This window comes from Parasteatoda tepidariorum, chromosome 9 (assembly GCF_982258835.1).
Source record: "Parasteatoda tepidariorum strain Cologne lab strain chromosome 9, Ptep-v5.0, whole genome shotgun sequence".
Classification (NCBI taxonomy): Eukaryota; Metazoa; Arthropoda; class Arachnida; order Araneae; family Theridiidae; genus Parasteatoda; species Parasteatoda tepidariorum.
Genome location: NC_141763.1, coordinates 24,638,959 through 24,662,622, shown reverse-complemented (window position 1 = coordinate 24,662,622; position 23,664 = coordinate 24,638,959). Strand labels below are relative to the sequence as shown.

The 23,664-nt window shown below is 30.7% G+C and overlaps 1 protein-coding gene across 1 annotated transcript; it reads left to right on the top strand.

Annotated features, from left to right (window-relative positions):
• The first annotated feature begins 1,249 nt into the window (after positions 1-1,249).
• On the top strand, positions 1,250-23,234 carry LOC147803398 (uncharacterized protein CG3556-like). The gene is made up of 10 exons (XM_087151287.1): positions 1,250-1,386; positions 4,217-4,380; positions 5,086-5,272; positions 9,026-9,145; positions 10,641-10,860; positions 12,941-13,188; positions 15,187-15,365; positions 18,209-18,404; positions 20,383-20,554; positions 23,081-23,234. The coding sequence occupies exons 1-10, from the start codon at positions 1,332-1,334 to the stop codon at positions 23,232-23,234; spliced, it is 1,695 nt and encodes a 564-aa protein (XP_087007413.1). The 5' UTR covers positions 1,250-1,331.
• The last annotated feature ends 430 nt before the right edge of the window (positions 23,235-23,664 follow it).

Genomic DNA, 23,664 nt, shown 5'->3' with positions numbered 1-23,664 from the left:
TTGTTGGAAAAATTAAATACACATTATTGTCTAAAACTAACAAACCTACATTTATATGTAGGTTTGTACGTTTGAAAAACTATAAACCGTAAAATTACGGTATGAACTGTAAATTATCAGCTTGGAATAATAAATACATTTTCAAACTTGCTATTAAACAGAACTTGTCCAGCAAAATATCTCAGCAGGCAAGATACTTAAAGTATATCTAGTATATACTTAACGTTCTGTGCGGCATATAAATCTCCCATTTAACAGTCTGGCGCATTTTTAAATCAAATTCAAATGTTGTGCTTCAAAAATTAAAAGGAAAGTCAAAACTGTTAAACATCATAAAATTTTTGAAGAAGTTAAATTTATATGGCCCTTATGGTAAAAATTACTTCTAGTATAATTTGCGAACAAGATCTTTAGATTTCTTACGTAGGCAGATAGGTGGTGGTCTTGGGAGCCTTAGTCGAGCTACTGAGATAATCAAATAAGTTTAGCAAATAAATAAATTCAAAACTGTCATTTAGAATATTTTCTCCTGAGATCAACAAATAAGGTTAGCAAATAAATAAATTCAAAATTGTCATTTAGAATTTTTTCTCCTGAGATCAACAAATAAGGTTAGCAAATAAATAAATTCAAAACTTTTACTTAAAATTTTTTCTACTGAGATAATCAAATAAGGTTAGCAAATAAATAAATTCAAAACTGTCACTTAGAATATTTTCTCCTGAGCTCAACAAATAAATAAATTCAAAAATGTCACAAAGAATTTTTTCTCCCGGATTCTTCAAATAAGGTTAACAAGTAGTAATTTTGCTAAAATACAAAATTTAAAACCAGACTTTTATAATTCTTTTTCTTCATCTAAATTATTTCTTAGTTTAGTAAATTAAAAGTCATCTTTTCGACAAAGCAAAATTTTTTTCTTTTGTCAATTTAGGGGTAAATCGAACGATTTCAACGAAAGTTTGAGATTGGGTTTTTCTGCTCGTTGTCGCTCAAGGACAGACATATCTTCAAAAAACAATCAATTAAGCTTTTTTGTTTCCTAAAGAAATTATCTTTATTTGATTCATGTTATTTATTTGACAGCAAAACAAACAAACAAATACCCTTTTCGCAATTAAAGTTTATTGTGTATTTTCATGTAGATAAACAAAAACAAACAAAGAACTACAGTTATCATTTTTCTCAAAATAAACTTACAATGGATTTATCTAACATTGTTTCACAAATAAATAAAGATAAAATTTTTTTAAAAATTTCTATAGATGAGAAAGGACATTTTAGGTATTATGTTAAGAACTTTTTAAGTAAAAAGACTATATTTCATAAAAATGATCCGAAGAAATAATTTTTTATTCCTTGTACTTGTAGCATTTAGCACAGCATGTAAGTTCTATTAATATAATTTCTTTTACTTAAATAGATTCACCAAGTCTATTTAATGTGTTTGAAAATATATAGAATGTATTTCTATTTTAAACAATAAAATGATTAGATTTTTCTTTTTTTTTTTAAACGAATGTGGAATTTTTAGTCACATAAACAAATCTATTTTTTTAACAATAATAATTCTTATGATGTTTTTGCGAAGGAAGGATACACAAACTATGCTATTTTAACTATTCTATTATTCATAATCCAACTATTATATTCCATTCCCACAATTTTTCTCAAACGTAAATTAAAAATATCCCTTTCTAAAATTAGCAAAGTAAAACATACTAAAGGGTTGCCAAAATCTAGAGAAGTTTGCTAAAGGTAAGTGGTTGCAAAATTGCGAAAAGTTTATTATCATATTGTTTTAAATTATTCATCGACAGGGTTATACTGAATATAATATAGAATAATTCTAGTGCATGTGGTGCATAGTTCAGTGCATAATTCCTTCTCCTCTAAAAAAAGATTAAAATGGTATGGTTAAATTAATTTGTCGCAGAATTCATTTTTTTTTTTTTTGTTGAAAGTTAAACTGAAAAAGAAATGTAATATTACGAACTCTATAAGTGTGATAATATTGAATGGGGCGCTTTTGCAAGCTGAGGCGTAATAAGTGATTGAAACTAGTAACGCGGAAGTCTTACAAGGAATTTTAGGCAGCCAAACGCGCCATTTGTTCTAGCACAATAGATCTCCAGGTACTGAGGACCCCCAAACAGGGTAAAACAAACATTAGAAATATCTTAACTTCAATATGGAAGAATCAATGGGAGAGCAGTAATAAGGGTCGTCAGACATTTAAATTTATTAAGACCCCGTCAGTTAAAAGATTACAAACAAATTTTTATCTGAACTAATATTTGACGGGGCACGGAGTGTCCGGGGTCTACCAAAAAAAGTATTTTAATAAAAGTGATACCAGTAATAACTGTGAAGATATTCAAACAATTGAGCACCTACTCTTTCACTGCGACAGATTCCGAACACTCAGACAAAACCACTTCCTCGGGAGGAATGAACAACAAATTTTCGCGAGTAATACTTGCAAATCCATTATTAAAGAGATCATTAAAATTACTCTCGAGGAGATGCTGGCCCAATTTAACAACTAATTTGCTCTCCCCAATAAATATAGTTAAATACTCCTTGGACCACTTCATTTAATAATTTTACTCGTAGTATTTTAAATTTCAAACTTTTAGTATATAATATTTTAAATTTTAGACCTTGTATTTACATTTTTTGTGTTTTAGACATCGCTTTCTATTTTACTTAATACTTTTTAATTGTTGCTCGGCTGGTTGTTTTACACTGGTCTGTTATTGATTTTAACTGTTAATTATTCAACTTTTAAATGATTTTCTTTTTAATTTTTATACACAATTAGCTTTTATCCTTGATTTTGCATACCACTTTTTTTTAGTATTTGTCAAAACACGCTTTTAAATTTTGATTTGCCAACATTTTTAAATTTTAAATGAATTTTATAACATTTACGTCCCTTTTGGACGAATATATATTAATGATTTTAATCTTAGGGTATATTTTATCTATACTTGTTATTTTATCAATTTTGTCTTTTTACATCTTTATCCTATCTTTTATCCACAAATAATTTTATACCTTGAAATATTATGCATGTAAACGGCTTTGTACAGTCGATTTTTTATTTTTAAACATAATGTTTTAAAATTGTAACGTTTTTACAATTTTCATTTTACTGATTTTTACAAATTTTATGTCCTTTAGGACATGCTAGTACTAATGTGTACTTTTATCTTGTGAGTAATTCTTAACTATTTCCTATTACCCAGCAACTAGCTCTAGCTCTCAATTCGATCCTATTGATACCTTTATTCAACTGTAGTATCTAGTAAGTAAAAATGAGTTCGTGATGTTACAAACATTTCGTTACAATAAGGGTCTGTTGGCCTGAACGGTACAACACCAAGCACGATCAATATTGTTTTAATTTGTTTTTATGTTAAATTGTTGAACGATATGTTAAATTATAAGGGTCCGTTGACCTTCTTTCTGATGTGTTTCAATGTTTTCGAGGCTTGTTGCCATCGCTGTTACTGTAAAATTTTTAACATTTTATTTCTATATAATTGCTGTCAAATTAAAAATTGTTGTTCCACTGTATTCGGCGAATGGGCCTATAGGCTTAGGCCTCTGTAAAATTTCCTTACAAGGAATTTTAACCCCTAGCGCCTTCCGTGCTTAACTTTAAACAGTCAACCATGAATTGTGAGTATAATTAGTGAATAAAATTGAATATTTTTTTTAAAGTAAAATTTGTGACTTGCTTCAATTTTAGCGTAGCATGGGATATATATAGCCCGTTCCCACTCTCCAATAGAAGGCACCAGAAATCAGAAAAAGCAATACCCGTGTTATCGAATATCATATGCTCGGTGTCGCATAATAAACAGAGATAGAGTGGGTCCAGCCGCTCACAATTTTTTTCTGGCAACCTTCTTTCGGTGGCATCTCAATTTTATAAATAAAGTACATAGAAACAATTCTGAACACACTAATTTAAATACTGTTTTATTTTGAAAAAAAGTAATGGAAGGTAAGAAGTTTTTTCATAGTTTTATCACTAATAATCGTAAATTTGATTCAATGTCCGATGATGTTCGAATTCGCAGTCCTGAAGGCGAAACTCGTTGTTTCCTTTTGAATCTAGTTTACTAAGCGCTTAGGTTAGTTATTTATTTATTTATTTTTTTTTGAAAAATGATTTCAATTTATTTGAAACTTTATTTTTTTTAAGGTACTGTCTATTCTCAATGTACTGAAATAAAAGCTCAGAGTGGAATACTTTCTCATTCCTTCTACTACTTTAGATACAGTACGCGTCAGCAGTGTTGGACAATCCCTGTGCCAGAAAACAGATTCATTAAACTAGACCAATTCAGTTGGTCCATGTACTCACAGGTATCTTAATTTTTTACGAATTTCTTTCAACAATTTTTTTGCACCAAAAATGTTTCCGATTGAATTTTACTAACCCTTTGAAGCAGAAATTTATTGATCATATTTTTTTATACTTTTTCCATGAATCACGGATGTCTTTCTCTGCGTTAAAGGTCAAATCTTCCAAACACGATTCACTTTCAAACAATGATTTTTAAAACGTACAGTTATTTAGATCTAAGAGACTATCATCTATCTGTCCTTACTGTGAGAGTAACGTTGGCCTACCTAATAAGTGCCCCTAAAAGAATGGCCAACAAATCTGCCCTAACAAGCCTGAATTGATAAATGTCAACACAGGTTGGCATTAGATAAAAAAAAAAAGTCTAAGAGAAAAAGTTATTCACCATTTAAATTTCTTTAACTTTCAAAATCAATCATTGATAAATTATTGAATATGAATGGAAAAAAAATTAAAATACATTTTTAATTTTATATTTTAGTACAAATATAATTTCGATAATATAACAGATTTTTTTAGTAATTGTTAAACTTCTGTTTATAATTATAAATACCAAAATATATTTTTGCTTATAATAGAGCGGTAGAAAAAAATACATAAAAGGGACACCGGTGTCCCGTTTGTGTCAAAGGGTTAAATGCAACCTTTGCTTTTTGTGTTCCTTTCCTATTTGTTAACATGTTTTTTTACGTTTTCATAAACAGAGTTGTAGTTATGCCTACCTCAAAATCCATGTAAATGATACAAATGAAACCTATACATTCTGTGGCAGTGATTCCTATTCGAAACTGAATCCCATTACTGCATTGACTGATGTTCAGATTGAGTTCTATTTTCAAGAATATAATGGAAATAGCAGGAGCCCAAGCTTCAGATTACAATATGATATAAGTAAGTATATAAAAGAATTACAGGGATGCAACGTACGCCTAAAACTGTAAAGATTGGTGATTAATAAAAAGCAAACTCTTTTAAAAGAGATTAAAAAAAACTAATTTTTTTTCTTGTATATTACTTCCGCTTTTTAACTCTTTCGGGTCGACTGTCACCAGGGGTGAAAGCGAGACGGAAAAGAGGAAAGGCTGGTAGTAAAACCATTTCAGTTATAGCTAGTTTTGGGGAGGAGTTTACTTATTCTTTTTCTAAATTTTTCAACAATATCTACTTTATCTTGGAAAAGAAGCAGTTTTATATATATGCCAGAATTATAAAAGAAATCTTGATAGTTACAGATATTTCATTTTTTTCGAAAAAAATGCTGGAATGAAATGTTTTACGTACCAGGTTTTTCTCTTTTCCGTCTTGCTATATAAGGGCTTTCACCCATGACTGTCACAAATACATGCCGGCATAAAACCGTATCAATCAAGGTAAAAAGATAAAACTGGTAATCAAAGTATTTCATTAGCAGTTTATTTGTGGGAGGAGTTATAATTGTCTGATTTATTTATTTCACCATTACTTTGTTCAAATTAAAACTATTTAGTTATAATTTGAATTAGCATTGATTATATATATGATTAAACTAACAATACTTAAAGTAAAAGCAAAGTAAGTCTGTCAAATTAGCAACGACTCCTTTTTAGTTACCGTTTTTTATTTAATTACAACTTGATTCTGATTTTGTACGAATGCTTTTCTGAATCAACCGTCCCCAAGGGGTTAAGCAAGAAAATTAAGAACTTATGTAATTGCGTTTATTTAGCTTCGAATTATAAAGATTCTTTAAGGAATAATTCAGGGCTCGAAAAACCGCCCGTCCGCCCGTTCTGGGCCGTCAAAAATTCCTAGCGGGCAACGAATTTCTCGAATCCGACGTCCGCGAGGACGGCCATTTTTCCGTTAATGTTCGTGATACATTTTCAATTTTTGTTATCTTACAATCTTTTTTGAAGGAGTAGATAAAGAAATTTTTTCTCAAGAATGGGTGTCATTAAAATTTAAGATACATAACATCGTTAAACACCAGAAAACTTCATTCCTCCGAGCCTAAGCTATTTATAAAGCCTAATGCCGCAAAATGACCCACAATACAGCAACATACTGCGCATGGTGGAATTGAATTTTTTCTGTCTAGGAGTACTGCAGTGGTTAAAAGGGGCTTTTCAGCAATGAACTTACAAAAAAAAAAAAAAAAAAAACACATTGCGTACTGGTCTTAAACAAGAAGCGTTAAACGCAATTATGAGCGTCTACCTAAATGGAAAACCCCTTTCAGATTTCTGTGCAGAAACCTCTGTAAATCATTGGCTTGATTGTGGAACTGGCAAACGTCATATTTGATTCCTTTAAAAAACGCAGTACCCTCGGATATATTGACATTCCAGATAACTTGACCTTTGTAATTTAAATTATTTCATAAAAGAAATAAATTATCTCCTAAAAGAAATAAATTATTTCATAAAAGAAATAAATTATCTCCTAAAAGAAATAAATTATTTCATAAAAGAAATAAATTATTTCATAAAGGAAATAAATTTTTTCCTAACAGAAATACTAGGTTACTATTAGTAACCGAGTATTTCTTTTATTACTGCATAATGTAATCCTAGTATTTGTAATCCTAGTAACTACTAATTCATTATGCAATCTATATAAATGTTTACAATAAATAAGAGAAAATTATAATTTTATTTATTTAGAAGCTACGGGTTAGTTTCAAAGGAGGACGGGTACATTGTTGGACAAGCCGTCCTCGGGGACGGGTAAAATTTCTGAGTTTTTTCGAGCCCTGGAATAATTTTATTGGAATTGGTTTATTGGAATTACATACATATGCTCGTGCTCAATTTATAGCACGATAAATTGAAGACAGATATCACAATGATACATCCAGGGTAACAGCCCTCCTCGCATTTCACAGCTTTTGGTGGGCGATTCCACTATGCTATGAAGGCTCCTGGGAACAATTTTCTTCTTTTTTGTTTAGGAACTGTGCATCTGAGGCCATACTGGTTCTTTCCCCATCCATCTTGCAGTAACCTATAGTATATTTTACAATTTTGTCTATCACAACACATTAATCATTTCACAACTTACAAAATACATAATAAGAATCCCAAATAATAGTGTCAGTCAATCATTTTATTATTAAAATCACCTTATGGTGCATTATTTTAAGAATCACGTTCAAGTGCGATAGAAATATAAATAAGCAATCGGGTTTTTTTTTCCTTCGAAATTCAGGACATTACGTAACTAAAAATGTGTTGCCTTAATGATAATATTGTAATTAAATGGTGTCCCCGCGTCTTGAGTTTTTAATTTTTGCCACCAGGTGCCACTGAAAATAATTACTATCAAAAGATTTTTTATTTTACATCTAAATATCTCTTATGGTTATAAGCTGTGGTATTTTCAGTTATGGATTGTTTTTGAAAGAGGGCAAGAATTTTTTTTTAAATAAAAAATGCATATAATTCTATTTGAATTCTTGTTTTTTCCATAAATAATGTTTACTTCGCATTTGATTTGGTCATATACTATCAAAATTGCCACGTCTGTTACCACAAATTTTACTATTTTTGCATATTCTAAATTCTTATTCCACTCGACTCTGTCTAGTTATTGGTGAGGTACCTGCTTTCGCTAGCGGGCACTAAACCTCTAAATCTATAATTTGCCCTAGGGCAACTGTGACTACTGGCATAGGTACTAAATTCTTACTATTCATCATCATCATCATCATAAAATTTTATCTGGGCGCCTGAGACCGTTAGCGGTCCTTTTCCCAACTTACTATTCAATTTAAACTTTTATTTCTTTATATACGATATTGACATGCAGCGTAAAAAGAAAAGAGTGGTAGCAAAATTATTTCGTTATCAAGTTTTTATGTCAATTTAGATTTACTTAATTCACTACTGCTTATTTCGAAATAAAAGTATACTTTAGAACTAAAATCTATCTGATATAATAGAATTAAAGTCAATGCAATTAAAAATGTCCCATGGTAGCCAAATTCAAGAAAAATTGAAACTATGAAACAAAATATGTTAACTAAGCACCATCGATTGAATATATTTATAAATACACGTGTTATATCTGACCAATTGAATTTGTGTAATTAACTTGTAATTAACTCTACAAAATTTACGATAACCTAACTAAAGTGGCCATGACTCAGAGGAAAGAGCGTTCGCCTTCCAATGAGGTGAACCGGGTTCGAATCCCAGCGATGGCTTGCACCGACCACAGTGCTGACGTGAAGTATTCTCAGTAGTGGTAGACGGATCACGGATTTGAATCCCCTTGCATCAAGCTAACTGAGAGAGATTCTCGTGGTCTTCCTCTCCATGTAACGCAAATGCGGGTTAGTTCCATTAACAAGTCCTCCACCAAGGCAAATTTCTCCCAATACTTGATTCAGGAGTTCCCTTGTCTTTTGGATTGGATTCAAATTTAACAATGCAACGGAGTTGAACATTAGTAGTCGTAAACCCAGCTTTGTGTCTGCTGCTCAACGACGGTTATAAAATAAAATAAGATAACCTAACTAAGCATTAGTCACCACTTTTTTAATTTTTTCAAATTGTAGCCAGCTTACTTTGCATTAGTTACATCCATAGCTAAGCTACCACTTTACATATTTTCCCCTGATCGTTGTTTCCATGAGTTAATTTTTTCTCGCTTTAATTTTCGCAGGAGACATTGAATGTGTGAAAAAAGGTAGCTTCAAATGTTCTTCACACTCCTGCATACCTAAATCTAAAGTATGTGATGGAATAGAGGATTGTAAGAATGGAATTGATGAAATAGGTTGTGGTAAGTAAATTAAACGGTTTATATATTCCATAATAATTAAACCAGATAACTTAAAGCAAATATATAGCAATGCTGAATTAATAAATTTGAATTAAACGAATTTTGCCCACCTTTACCCACCACTAATTTGAACAGACATATAAAAGGTCAGATAAACAAATAATTCTTAATTTTTTGACAAAATTTAAATAAAAGTTCTATCTATTAAGAAACTTTTGTTCACTGCTACTGGAAAAATATTCATCCATTAATCGTAAGCGTTTGCTAACTATATATGCGCTTTCTTATGATTCGATAAAGGTCAGCCGTCGAAGAATTCTGAAACTAATTTGAAACTAAAAGTATTATACTCATCCGCAACAAATAAATGTAAGTGTCCAACAGCATGATGGGAACAATCTATTCAGCATTGTCCGATGGCCGCTTTGTGTTCCTGGTCGTCCTGCAGTGGACTGATCATTAAGACAGATCCCAGTAGATTACCGTAGTATAGCATCACTGGCAGCTCCGCATCCGGCTTTTACCGTGCACAGTGCTGACGTGAAATACCCTCAGTAGAAGACGGATCATAGGTTAGAGTCCCCTTGCCGTCAGGCTAACCACAGGAGTTTCTCGTGGTCTTCCTCTCCATTTAACTCCTGGAACGCAAATGCGGGTAAGCTCTATCAAAAAGTCCTCCACGAAGTTCATCCAATACTCGATTCAGGAGTTCTCTTGTCTTCTGGATTGGGTTCAAAATTACAAGGCTACGGAGTTGAACATTAGTAGCCGTAAACCCATAAAATTGGGTCGGCTGTTCAACGACGTTTATAAAATAAAATAAAACAGCCCATTGTGAGCCGTGATGGTTCTATGGATAGAACTATTGCCTTCCAATGACGTGAACCGGGTTTGAATCCCAGTGATGGCAAGTCAATACAAATTCCGCATCCGGCTTGCACCGACCACAGTGGACATAAAATATCCTCAGTGGTAGGCGGATCATGCGTTAGAGTCCCATTGCTGTCAGGCTAACCGTGGGAGGATTTACTTTCCATGGTAAGCAAATGTGGATTTGTTCCATAAAAAAAAAACCTCCACAAAGACAAATTTCTCCCAATGCTTGATCCAGGATTTCCCTCTTGTCACCCTTTGGCTCAAAATTACAAGGCTACGAAGTTAAACATCAGCAGTCGTAAATCCAAGAAATTGGTTTGGCTGTTCAACGACTGTTATAAAATAAAAATAAATAGCCCATAGTGCAGCTCTAGTGCGACGTAAATAAAGTACAAATACCAGTTCCTACTCAATCTGAAACAAATTTATATGAAGCTGTGTTATTCTTCAAACCGCGATTTGGATATTATGCTACTAATGCTTGATGAGAATAATTAATTGATTTCCTAAACAAAATGCAGCAAACCTTACATTTCTATACCCTTCCGTTTTTTTAATTGATATTTTCGCAAGATCTGTCATTTTTGGAGCACTGGCTAATATCAATTCCACATTTCAGATACCGGAATCCTCAGTGTAGTGGGTGTTGACAAAGCGCGGGCTCAAGCAATATCCTGGCTTAAAAGTAAGCGCACCCCTTTTTGGGGTTGGCATGAAAACACCCCTAGAGCAGTCACAGCTTTATTTCTCTCTAATGGAGCTTTCTTCAATGGATCAAATCTCGACGAAGAACTAATGGCTAAGCAGTCAGAAGTAAAAATTGCTATAAGTCTGCTTAAGTATGCATTTTTATATTATATCTTTAATGCGTCTTAATCAACTAACCGAGGTCCTTGTCATCTCATGTGTTCTTCATAAAAATGTGGCCTTTTGTGTGTGTTTTTTAACACACACAAAAGGCCACATTTTTATTTTTCTTCTTCAGTGAAACTAAGTCATTCGTAGATCAAGTAAGGCAGCGTGAATTAAGCACCAATAAAAGTACTGAGATAGAAGAGCTGAAATTTCGGTTTTATAACAGAACCCTCCTCGGTGTCTAAACCCATAAATAACGTGATCATTCAGTGTGTTTAAACACCGACAAAGGTTCTTCTTTATAAAACCAAAACTACAGTATGTTCATTTCAGTACTTTTACTTAATTCCAAGTATCATAAAGTATAATCATATTCTCTTTTGGGAAATAATTCGTGTCCACCAAAATATATTAAAAATTAGAAATGCTTTGTTTAGATATCATGCTTTTACAATATATTTTAGAATTAAAAAGGTAATAACATTAGAAATTGTCGTCTCGGTTTAGAAAGTAATATCCTGCCACTTTTTTCAAAAAGGTACTTATTACGTCTCTACGAAGTGTTACTCAAACAAAACGTGAAAAGAAATGGATCAAAGCATAGCTGTCTTATTATTATCAGTTTTTTCTTAAAACACATTACTTTTTTGAAGAAAAATGTATACATCGCTAGTGGACTGCAATAGCGGCACAACTTAAAAAATCAAGTTTTGAGATAAATGGGTTTAAAGTTTTCATTGCTAAGCAAGAAGCGTAAAAAATGCTTTAGTTAGCTTAAACGAAGATAACCATCAAGTTAAATTATGAGTTATGCTAGTATTGCTGCTGAAAGAGCGTGTTTTTTGAGTTGTGCTACTATTGCAGTCCATGCAATTAAAAAATTCTTATACATCTTTAAAAAACATGGGGACGCATATTTTCTTTATTTATTGATATATGCAATATGCAAGCTTTTGTGATTAAAAACCCTTGGCAAATTGAAAAGCGGATAGCACAAATCAGAGAAGGACATCTCATAAATACGATCGGAACAACAGCGAGATTCGAATCTGCTACTTCCACGCTATAAGGCATCAGGCATAACGATGTGACCTCTTGGACTGAGTGGCCCATAAACGGATATTTTGTTTGGATTGTAGATAATAATAAAATTCCAATTATTCAAGAACTGGTACGATTAATATCTTTGCGCTGCGTCAAAAAAGTACAGACACAATATATATATATATATATATATATATATATATATATATATATATATATATATATATATATATATATATATATATATATCCTGAGGAGACCAGTTCTTTTAATTCAAATTATATATTCGACGGATTAAAAACTCTAGCTTTAGGATGAAAGTCAAATGTCGCAGGTTTGAATATTGAATTTATTCTATAAAACCACCAATTCTGAAACCATAAATAAAAAAAAATTGAAAAACGTAAAACTAAACTAATTGATTGAGTGTATGTATTGGAACTTAATTAAGTTTCAAAGCTAGTCGACCTAACCTTTAGTGCTAGAGTGGCCCAACCACAGCATAAAGCTGAGTATTACTTTATCCTGGTCCTACTAATTAGTGCTGTTGTCGGTGGATTCTGTTGTCTCCTACTGTATTTTCTTCTTTTTTTCGGATATTTGATCAGGTATTTTGTATTAAAGTATTATTTCTTAAATTAAATTACAATTTCTTTAAGTATTTTTCTTCATATTATAAATTTAGTTTAGGTGTTCTATTTTTTAATTCAATGAAACTTCCCATTGGGAAACCTTAAAAGTTATAAGATTTGAAAGAAAATAATTAAAAATTAAAGAAATAAAATTAAGGCAACTAAATAAAATTAAAAGACATAAAACCAAACTAACTGATTGAGAGTATCCTGTATATATATATATATATATATATATATATATATATATATATATATATATATATATATATATATATATATATATATATATATATATATATATATATATATATATATATATATATATATGTGTGTGTGTGTGTGTGTGTGTATATATTAAACAACAATTAACATATTACATTTTCAGGAGTCCGATTTCATATGAGCTTTTGAGCACATTCATCAATAGCTTACTGGTAACTTGTCACAGCCCTCGCCACTTCTACGGGCAAAACTTGGTTAAACGTTTGAAGGAACAAGTAGATTCATCTTTAAACTTAACTCATCCTATAGTTTATTTGTCTCTTTGCAATGCTAATGAGAGCTGGCCTCAAAGAGCGCCAAAAGACTTGCTTAAAATTTTAAATAGCAGTTCTGAGTACCATTTTGTTAAAGGTATGAAATTACATTCAGCTTTCTTTTTATTTTGCTTACTTTTCCTCTCCTTTTTTGTGGAAAAATATGAAACCTTTTCAATTGAGAACAGTATAAATGAAAACAAAAGTGTAACTTCAAAATTTCAATATCCTTCAATTGTAAAAGTAACGATCATATTGCTGTTAAAATTTGATGCTTACAACATTAACCTATACACCTAAGTGGATTAAAGAAAAATATTTTTTTTCAATAAACCAATACTTTGAAAAGGTTCATTGTTCTAATATTAGCTGGTATTAGTAATAATAATATCTGATTCAGAAAAGAAATCAGTATAGCAAATACCGTGTAAATGTATACCGATTAATGGTGCTTTACCTTATAATTACATATAAAAAATGCTTCAAACACATTAACTGGAAATAAGCTAAATATATTTCGTGGTAAATCCGGTTGTTATTAATAATACATGATGATTACTAAAATGCTTGACCTTTTTATTAAACAAATTGAAATAGAATATGAATCTGCCTATTCCACCAAAAAATTGCTTTCAACCAAGACTATTAAAATAAAATCATACTTATTGAAAGTTTTGACTAAGCATATATTCTACTTGGGCAAGTTTTCAATTACCTTTTTAACAATACGTCCCCTTGACAACGCATGAAGTGTTTATCAATTCATACTTTGTCACTTAGTCCTACGCATTCCCAGTAGTGTACATAAAAATACATACCTGCCAACTTTAAATCCATTTGAGGATGATTTTCGTCAGTGGTAGTATAATGAAATTTAAATTGCAATTTTAGTCAGAAACATTTGCTGTATATAGGAAAAGTTTGAGCTGACTCCAATTACACTGAAACATTTTAAAATATATCTTTAATTTTTAAAAAAAAATAGTGGTGGTCAGAAAGATTACAAATTAAGTTTATAAATGCGAGGAATACAAAGAAAGCACGCAATTTACTGCCACTTTAAAAATGGAAATAAAACTTTACGCCAAATGCGTAAAAGTTGGCAGGTATGAAAATTTGACATTTTAACAGTAAATACGAATTTCAATTATTAATATGAAATTAATCACATTCATTGAGCTTTGTGCAATGATGTATTCTGCTTGAGTTCCTTCTGATTCAACAATTTGAAATCTTGGAATTCTTTCGCAATAATACCCATATAAAATATGTTAATTTTATCAGTATATTGTGTTTTTGTTAACTAGCTTTATTTTATTGAAATATTATGCATTAGTTGTGAATGAAGGTCTTAAAATGATATAAAAGATATTTACAAGTATAACATTGCCGAAAGAAGACACAGTTCATACATTTACCAAAATATCTACTACTGACACAAGATAGACAGGGGGTCAGATTACAAAGAAAAAACTCCTTTTTTTAATACGAACTATATACTGTTCTTAATAATAAATGCGAGCTTAGATTGTCAACTTTAAAACAGCTCTCCCGCTTAATTTCAGAAAAAAAATTCCTTGACTTTTCCAGGTATATCAGGTAAATTTTAATGAAAATCCATTCCATATTTTATCTATACTACGAAATTTTTCATCAGAAAACTTTTATTCTTTTATTTGTTATGCCAAGTATTAGATTTTCTGTGTAAAATAAATATCATTATATGAGAAAGGAAGCATCTCAGTTTGTCTAAAATGTGAAATTTTTACAATAAATAATTGTAATAAATGTTAGAATTATTTAACTCGAATCTCAAAAACTGAGTACTGTTACTGGCAATTTTAAGACTGGTTATTTTCCAGGTATAATATAGGAATTTTTCAGGTTTTTGTAAAAAATTTGCAACTTTCCCTGACTATTCCCTGATTTTTGGAGTTGAAATAAAATTCCCAGACAATTCCAGGTTTTCCCTGTTCTCCCTGACCCGTGGGAACCCTGTTGATAGGTGATCAACTTAACAGGTTTCACTGTACTAATTAAAGAAGTATAAAAGAAGGATTGTTGCTGGCTAAAGTGAATTTTTTTTTATTCTCAGATATCCAGTCTTATGCTGTAATGGCAGTTGCATGCTACACTAACAATTCGTTCATCATCAATAAGATCAATACTACTACTTTAGTATCACAAGTGAAAATAACATTGGACAAATTCAAAAAGAGCCAACTCCCGGATGGAAGTTTCGGAAATGTACAGACAACTTCCTTAGTAACGCAGGTGATCCAATCTTTATTATTTAGATCAGCTGTTCCCAATTTTTTTCTACTGCGGAACGCTAAATAATCAACCTTCCTTCGGCAAAACTCCGACTTTATAAATAAAGTAAATTAAGGTAAAAATGAACGTTATAACCTATAAAAGAATATTTTTTAAAATACTTAATTATGTGAATGAAGATTTTTTATTGTTTTATCATTAAAAATCTTAAATTAGGTTTTATGCCCGGCAGTTAAATTTGCTGCCTTTGTGCTATAGTCTAGTAATGAAGTGTAGTTTTTGGTGTATTTACATAAGCTGCAAATGAATAAAATAAGCGAATTATGGTTTACTTCAAAATGAAAGCTTGAAGGAACTGCTATAAGCGTTGAAAATGATTATTATGGAAATAAATTTCTTTAATAAAGAATTTGAAAAGCGCGAAAGAAAATGCTAATGCAATATTTTATAAATGCTTGCTCTTTTCATAATTTATTCAATATGCTAATTAGAAATATTATACATATTTTTCCTTTGAATCTTTATATATATTTTTTAATATTTTTATATATATTTTATATATTTGAAATTTATCTACATTTCATTTGAAATAATTTCATGAAGGCAACAGAAAGATTAAATAAATTAGGAATAATAGTTTGCATTTAAATATAATCAGAGGTTTTAAAACTCTTCACTGGTTATAAAAAGCACTAACTCGCTGAACCCCTTTAACTCTTCCACGGAACATCATTTGATATCAACTGATTTAGAGAATTAGTTAGTACAGTACACTCTCGATATATCGAACTTCGATACATAGAGTTTCGATGTCACGAAATCCTTGATATGTCACAAAAAATATTTTTCCCCTTGGCATTATATAGCCAACTAAGGTTAATTAGAATTCCTTAGAGTTTCTTCTCAAAACCTTGTTAGGTCGAATCTCTTTCAAAATAGAAATTAGAATTTTTTCTTAGAAAAATCACAAAATAAGTGTATTCTAAACCAAATCTTTTCTATTAAATACATACATATTTTTGTCTTACTTTTAAAAAAAAAATTATCGTTGTTGTATTTAGGCTATCGTTGTTGTATTAGGTATAGTAAACTATCATTACATACATATTTAATAGTATAGTTATAGTTATTTTTCATTACTCTATTTATTCGAGTAATATTTTAGAATGTATTTTTCTACTTTTTAGTATGTATTTAGTTTTGAACTTGTTATCTCAAACACTTGCTATGTCGAAATTTTTTTTAGCATCCCTTCAACTTTGAGATATCGAGAGTATATTTTATTAGATAATAAAATTTACTTAAAAAATACTTAAACCTACGTTCTTTAAGTGGATTAAAATAATATTTAAAAAAAAGAGGCCTAAAAAAGGAAAATGTAAAACACTGCACTTTTAAAAGATAGGGAGGGTTTTTCATTGGTAGCAGAAGTTTAATACGGATACCTTTTTCACCACTTAAAGCATAAATTTTAGATTTTTTTCATTTTATTTAATTATTTTCTTTTAGCTTTTTGGCTATTTGTCTTAGTTAGAAAACGGTCAAATTTTTACTTGGTGATAAATTTTGTTGCACCATTTACTAAACAATTGTAAATTGTGAATGCATCAAGTGTAGAACTTCTGTTAAAATTTGAGAACTCTATCTCGAGACAAAGTGATCAAATTCGCAATTGACGAATATTTCAACAAAGTGATCAAATTACAATAAATTATACTCATACTGTTAGGAAAAGATTAATAGTTCCATCGTCACTCGCAAAAGAGCGACTTAATAAAATGGAAATAATGAAATAATCAACCCAAATCACAATTTTAAGCATCCATATTAATAAATGATTAAACCATGCGTTAAAAAAGTTCAGTCATTAAATGAAACAAAAAATCGCTCCATTATTACTGACGAAAATTTGCATTTTTTGTATAGAGTTTACACTGACCTAAAAAAAACTTATTCGACCACTAGAAAGAGAACAAATAACTCTGTTTCAATCCAAAACGGTAAAACTGATGGTTCTGTGTACTAGTACTGTTATGTAACACGTCGATTATCATCATTACTAATTTGTAAGAAGTCGATTATTATCATTAATCATTTGTAAGATGTCGAATGAGAAAGATTAAAATATGTCGAATAATATTTTTAATTGCACAAAATTAATTAGCAGCCTTTCAATTAGAAACGGGTGATACTGTACATTATTTTGTAAGACGTTGATTATCATCATTATTAATTTGTAAGAATTAGTTTATTATCATTTTTAATTTGTAAGAATTCGTTTTTTATCATTATTAATTTGTAAGAATTCGTTTATTATAATTATTAATTTGTAAGAATTTTTTTATTATCATTATTAATTTGTAAGAGTTCGTTTATTATCATTATTAATTTGTAAGAATTCGTTTATTATCATTATTAATTTGTAAAACTGAGAATGAAACTTAACCTCTTAACTTATGAATGAAACTTATTATCACCATTAACTTTCAAGATTATCAATATCAATTTATAAGAAGTAGATCACTTTCAGTATTAATTTGTAAGATGTCGAATGATTAATTTAATCGCACAAAAGTAATTTTTTTTATTTTGGATAAAAAATATTTTAAATAGATTCAATTTCAAAACTTACCCAAATAATTAGATTGTAATAGATTCAGTTTCAAAACTTACCAATAGATTCACTTTCAAAACTAACTTAATGTTTGCATAATTTCTAAATAAAAGAAAAAAAATGAATTATTTGCTTTTAATCATGTGTTTCATACAGAATTTTCAATGCCAAGTAAAATTTCTAATTAATCTTCAACATTAATTTAGTTACTTTCTTAATTTCATAACAGGCTCTAATATCAAGCGGACTAGGTCATGCCAGAGATTGGAACCTAAATGCAACAGTAAAATACTTAATTAAGGAACTTAATTCTACCGACGTTGACTTCCCGACTGTTTATTTAACACTTCCTGTATTCAATGGTAAAAGTCTGACACATATCTTTAAAGTGAACTGTACAGGAAATCCCCGGAAAAGGATCACAGGTAAGATATTCTGTTTACATAATGTGGTTGAAAGAAATGTTTAATATCTGACAATGTGTTAATAAATCAACTTAATTTAACTAGTACCCATACTAATTATTTTAAAAAAATTCTCAAGACTAGTATATACATTTGTGAAAGCGCTAAAACACGTCAACCAATCTGTATCATATGATTTCACAACTACTCCTGGATAGCATTGAAAGTGAGTAAACCGCGTAAGCAGAATGCTAGTTCACAGGTTTGTTAGCATTTCATCGATGAGGATAGTAAGATGACGCTACACCATGAAAAGTATTGATGAGATCAATATCTGATGTCTGTAGCCTAGACTACCCTGGTATGTATTCCTAAGTTTCCTCACTGGAGCAAGCCCATTACAACTAAACTAATAACTGCATTTTCTTTCTTTCATCTAATTAAATCGCGATATTAAAAATGATATTGTTTTAGTGTCTTCGACTATGTTGAATGTACACTGAAGAGCCAAAAAAACTGGTGCAGGCATGAGTATGCAAATAAAGGGGTATGGAGCCAATCAAAGTACAGCGCTGCGATCGGCAACGCATATATAAGACAACGAGTGTCTAGCAGAGTTCTTAAATCGGTTACTGCTGCTACAATGCCAGGTTATACAGATTTAAGTGAGTTTGAACGTGGTGTTATAGTCAGATCACGAGAGATGGGACATAGCATCTCCCAGATAGCAATGAAATTTGGATTTTCACGTACGACCATTTCACGAGTATATCGTGAGTATCGGAAATCCACCAAAATCCCCAGACATGCACATTATTGAACATATTTGGGATGCTTTGCAACGTGATGTTCAGAAGATATCCCCACACCCTCTTACTCCCACTGGTTTATGGACAGCCCTGCAGGATTCGTGGTGTCAATTATCTCCAGCACTACTTCACATTTATCGAATCCATACCACGTCGTGGTGCGGCACTTCTGCGAGCTCGCGGTGGCTCTACACGATATTAGGCAGGTATACCAGTTTTTTTGGCTCTTCAGTGTATATGTTACTGTGAATGATCCAAACTGGTGATTGTTGATTTTCACCGGTGAATGTTGACAATCACATAGTCGCTTTGGTAAATGTCCGAAATACATGCTAGGTCTAGTTTTTTTGAAGTTAAATGTCTCTGCCCGGTATGCATTTAAGCGGTACTCCGAACACTGATGTTTCTTTTAATCTATACTCATCAGATATTAAAATATTGAATAAATATAATAATATCAACGATGAAATTAATATCAATTCGGATATAACAATTATTTCGGACATACACCAAAGCGAGTCTGTGATGGTTGACATTCATCGGTGAAAGACGGCATTTTCCTCATACACACAACTCGCCTGTGCACCAGTTTTTCTTTCAGTTATGCTTTTTGTTTATTTATATTCTGCACATCAGGTTTAAACTGCAATTCTATTATTTTTATTGCTAATATGACAATATAGGTCATTCATTGACAATTACGCTCTGTAGAAATGTCTAAGTTGGCAGTCCATCAATGATCAATCAGTTTCAGATGGACCAATAGGAATGGGTTTCTATTAAAATAGGAATACGAATCGTTCAATAGGAATGGTGCTATTAACTAGTTGCCATTCACAAACGCAAAATTATGAAATTTTATTGGTTTATTCATAGTTTAGCCTCTGGCTTAGACATCTGTATTAGAATGAAATGAAATGCATAACACTGGAGCATATCGTTTGCAATCCTTAAAGGAAAATTTCTATTCAAACGTTTCGATTAGAAGTGGTTATTAAACATATTTCCCTTAAAAATAACATAGAATGCATAATTTTATTAAACAGTCATTAATTTTTTCCACGTCTATGTAAATTATTGCTGTAATAAGTAACTTGTGTTATATAGTGATGCGATATAAATTATCTTTCGGAAGTTCAATCAACAACAATTAAAATTTTTGTTCATGTTGTGTTTCGTTAACTTTACAGGTAACCTGAAATCTGAAATCGATGAATATGTTGGACCAAAAATAAGAGTTCAGTTTTCTCTTTTCATCGGAGACGAGAAAGATATCATCCATACACTCTTTCTCAGAGTACCAAACAATTATACCGCGTACAAAGTAATGCGGTACGCGGAAGAAGAGGATATCAAATACAAGTAAGAGTGCGTGATTTTGCTTGAAACAGTTTAGAACTCGACAAAATATGTGAGAATCAAACAATAATAAAAAATATGTGATGTGCACCCGACAAAATATTTGACAAAATATGTTATATTTAATGAACATTGTTTGAAATTTTCGCTCATTTATTTCCCACGTCCTCCTTCGCAAACTAAATTCAAGGTCATCTTAATAAACTTCTTCCTCCAAAGATTATCTTTTAATGTCTTGAGGTCTGCCTTAATGCAATCCATCCATCTTCTGTAAGTGAAGTCTTTTTATTCCTAGTACCCACGGCACTTGCAAAGGTCGCAGTAATGATGCTCGTTGTGACATTTCTCTTACAATTCTCTTCTACAATTAAACAGTTGATTAGAATTTCGTGGTCTGATCTTCTGCAATCGAATCAAAACGTCAATATTGGCCTTATAACTTTTTAGAATCCTTTTTGTAACATCATGAATGAACTTCGTTTTCGAAATAAGTGTTAGGGATCACGTTTTTATCCCATTAAGTTAAATACTTGGGGAAATAAATATTAAGAACCAGAACGGCAAATCAACAAACCATCTTAGCACATATTACTCACGATGAAGAGTAAAACGATTTCTTTATTTTTGTTTCATATTATTATTAAATAGTATTGTTTTCCCATTGATAATTTACAAAAATAAAATTCAATTTAACTAATAAAAAAATATATAAATTTAAATAAAACCTGAACTTTATTGTTCAATGTATTTTTTATTTCCAAGTACGCCATCGTCGCCTTATGGTGCCTTTTATGCAAACGGTTATTTATTAAACAGAGTTCCAGCTGTCTCAACTAAAAATGTGCCAAAGTCATCAAATACGAATATTTTTTATGACTCTAGCAATATTTGTCCGTTTCTATTTTCTATAGATTTCCTAAGACAACATTTACATCTATCATTTTCTATAATTGGAAAAAATAGCTTACGAAGATTTTTTAACAGATTAAAATCTGCCTTTATGCAATTTTGTTAAGGGCTAACCTCTAATACCATTCAATATGATATGTCATTTAAGAGTTGTAAATTTTTTTTCTTCAAATTTAATTGTTAAGATCGAAATAATTAAGAATCCCTTAGAATTTAAGTTAGTGTTTCAAAGGGTTTAAATAACAATGATTCATAGTAGTAGCTTTTTTTCAGTAAAATATAATATATATTTTGCCTAATTCACATTCCGTGTTATAGGAGGGGGCAAATTTTTGTTTCGAAATTTTTTTTAATAGAAATCAATTATTTATCAGTAAATAAATGTATCTTGAAATCAGCAAGAAATTGTTGTCCTAAACAGATAAAGAATTTTTATAAACAAAATGAATTACTCTGGGGAACACATTTTTTGTTGCATTTATACAGAAACTTTATTTTGCCTAACTCGAGAGAAGGGATTCTAAATCCGAAATTAGTCTTACTCCTAAACTACAATTTTTTAAATGAAAGTTTATGCATATTTTTTGTCGAAATGTACAAGTTCAAAAATGTTATATTTAATAAGGAATTACATAAATGTTGCAACAAACTTCTGGGGAAGTTAAAGCACATTATTTGTATTAAAATTGCATAGGTACCCATGCCCGGAAACGTGGAACGCGGCTAGTAGCGATTCCCCAGCATTATGGCCTGTACAAAAGAACACGAAGAAACAGTTCATAATATGGAAGCACTCCTATTAACGTATGACGACAGTTCCAGGCATGGGATCATATGCAATTTTAATCCCAAATGATGTGCCCCAACTCCCCTAGAAGTTTGTAAAACATTTATGTGACTTCCTGTTTTTTAACGTTTAACGATTTTACAATTTGTTTTGACTAAAATGTCATTATAAAAACTAGCTTGCAGATTTGAGATCGACGACTTGAAAATAACTAAGATCAATTAGAAAATCTCATGTGCCAGAAAAATAATGTTTCCCGGTTTTGCTATTTCACTTCTAAAAGAACAAAACTTCTTCTAACAGTGTGATAACTTAATAACTCATAATATCAATTTTATTTGAAATATCTCTTAGCTTTATCTGCTCAGCATATCATTTGTAAATAAAATGGTTATTTATCTTATACAATCTCTCTATATATGTAGTGCCAGTTCCTATTTGTAGTGCCAGTTCCGATCTGTGGTGCCAGTTCCTGTGCTGTTAGCTGATCTAGCTAGAAATCCAACCAGATTATGTAAGCTGCAAGTTAGACCCCGTGCGAATTTCCCTAAGACACGGGAACGCGTTTTGGAACTAACCAAAAAGAAAACGCTTATGAATTCCAGAGAGGAGTAGCAATAATAATTTTCTTTTAACTTCACGAAGACGAACTCGTTTATTTCTGTGTTTGTTTATCGTCCATCTTTATGTAAATTTAGCGTTTAATATATGTTTTGTTAAAATACAGTGTCTCTTATTTTCAAAGACGACCACTCATGCCGTCCCCACATATATATCCTCGTTTTTGTTCTATTTTGTATTGTACAGTATGATTCTCTTTTTTTTTCTTACAGATTTGAATGGAAAAGAATTTTGAACAAAATGTATGTGTATAAAATAGGAAAAATAATTAATGATCCTGACGTTGGAAAATTTTGGTTAGCTTATTTGGGATCCATCAAGTCTACTGTTTATAAACAAACAACATTAAGTAATTACTTTTTCTGAATACAACTATTTATATCAATACAAAAAAGAGTTTTATCTTTCTCAAAACTAATAAAGAAACAGAGCAATATTTTTTCTACATATTACCAGAAGTCAAGTGTATCGATTTATTTCTTTTAGTTTTGGTAGATAAATTCAATAATTGTTTATATAATGGGCCGATTCGATTAAAATTCGTCATTCATATAAATTATCAAAAAACTAACTTTTAGGGTTAATCTAGGTTTCCCACAAGTCTTAAAAAAATATAATGTTTATTACATAAAAAGAACCTCGATCATCCGAATTATTTGTGATTTACACAATATTTTATTTTAAAAGGAAAATGTATGTGTATGAAAACTCCGACTTTCCAGATTTTAAAACTAATAGTGGTATAATAAAATGAAGCTTCCACTAGCATTGACGTGAAAGAATATATACTTTCACA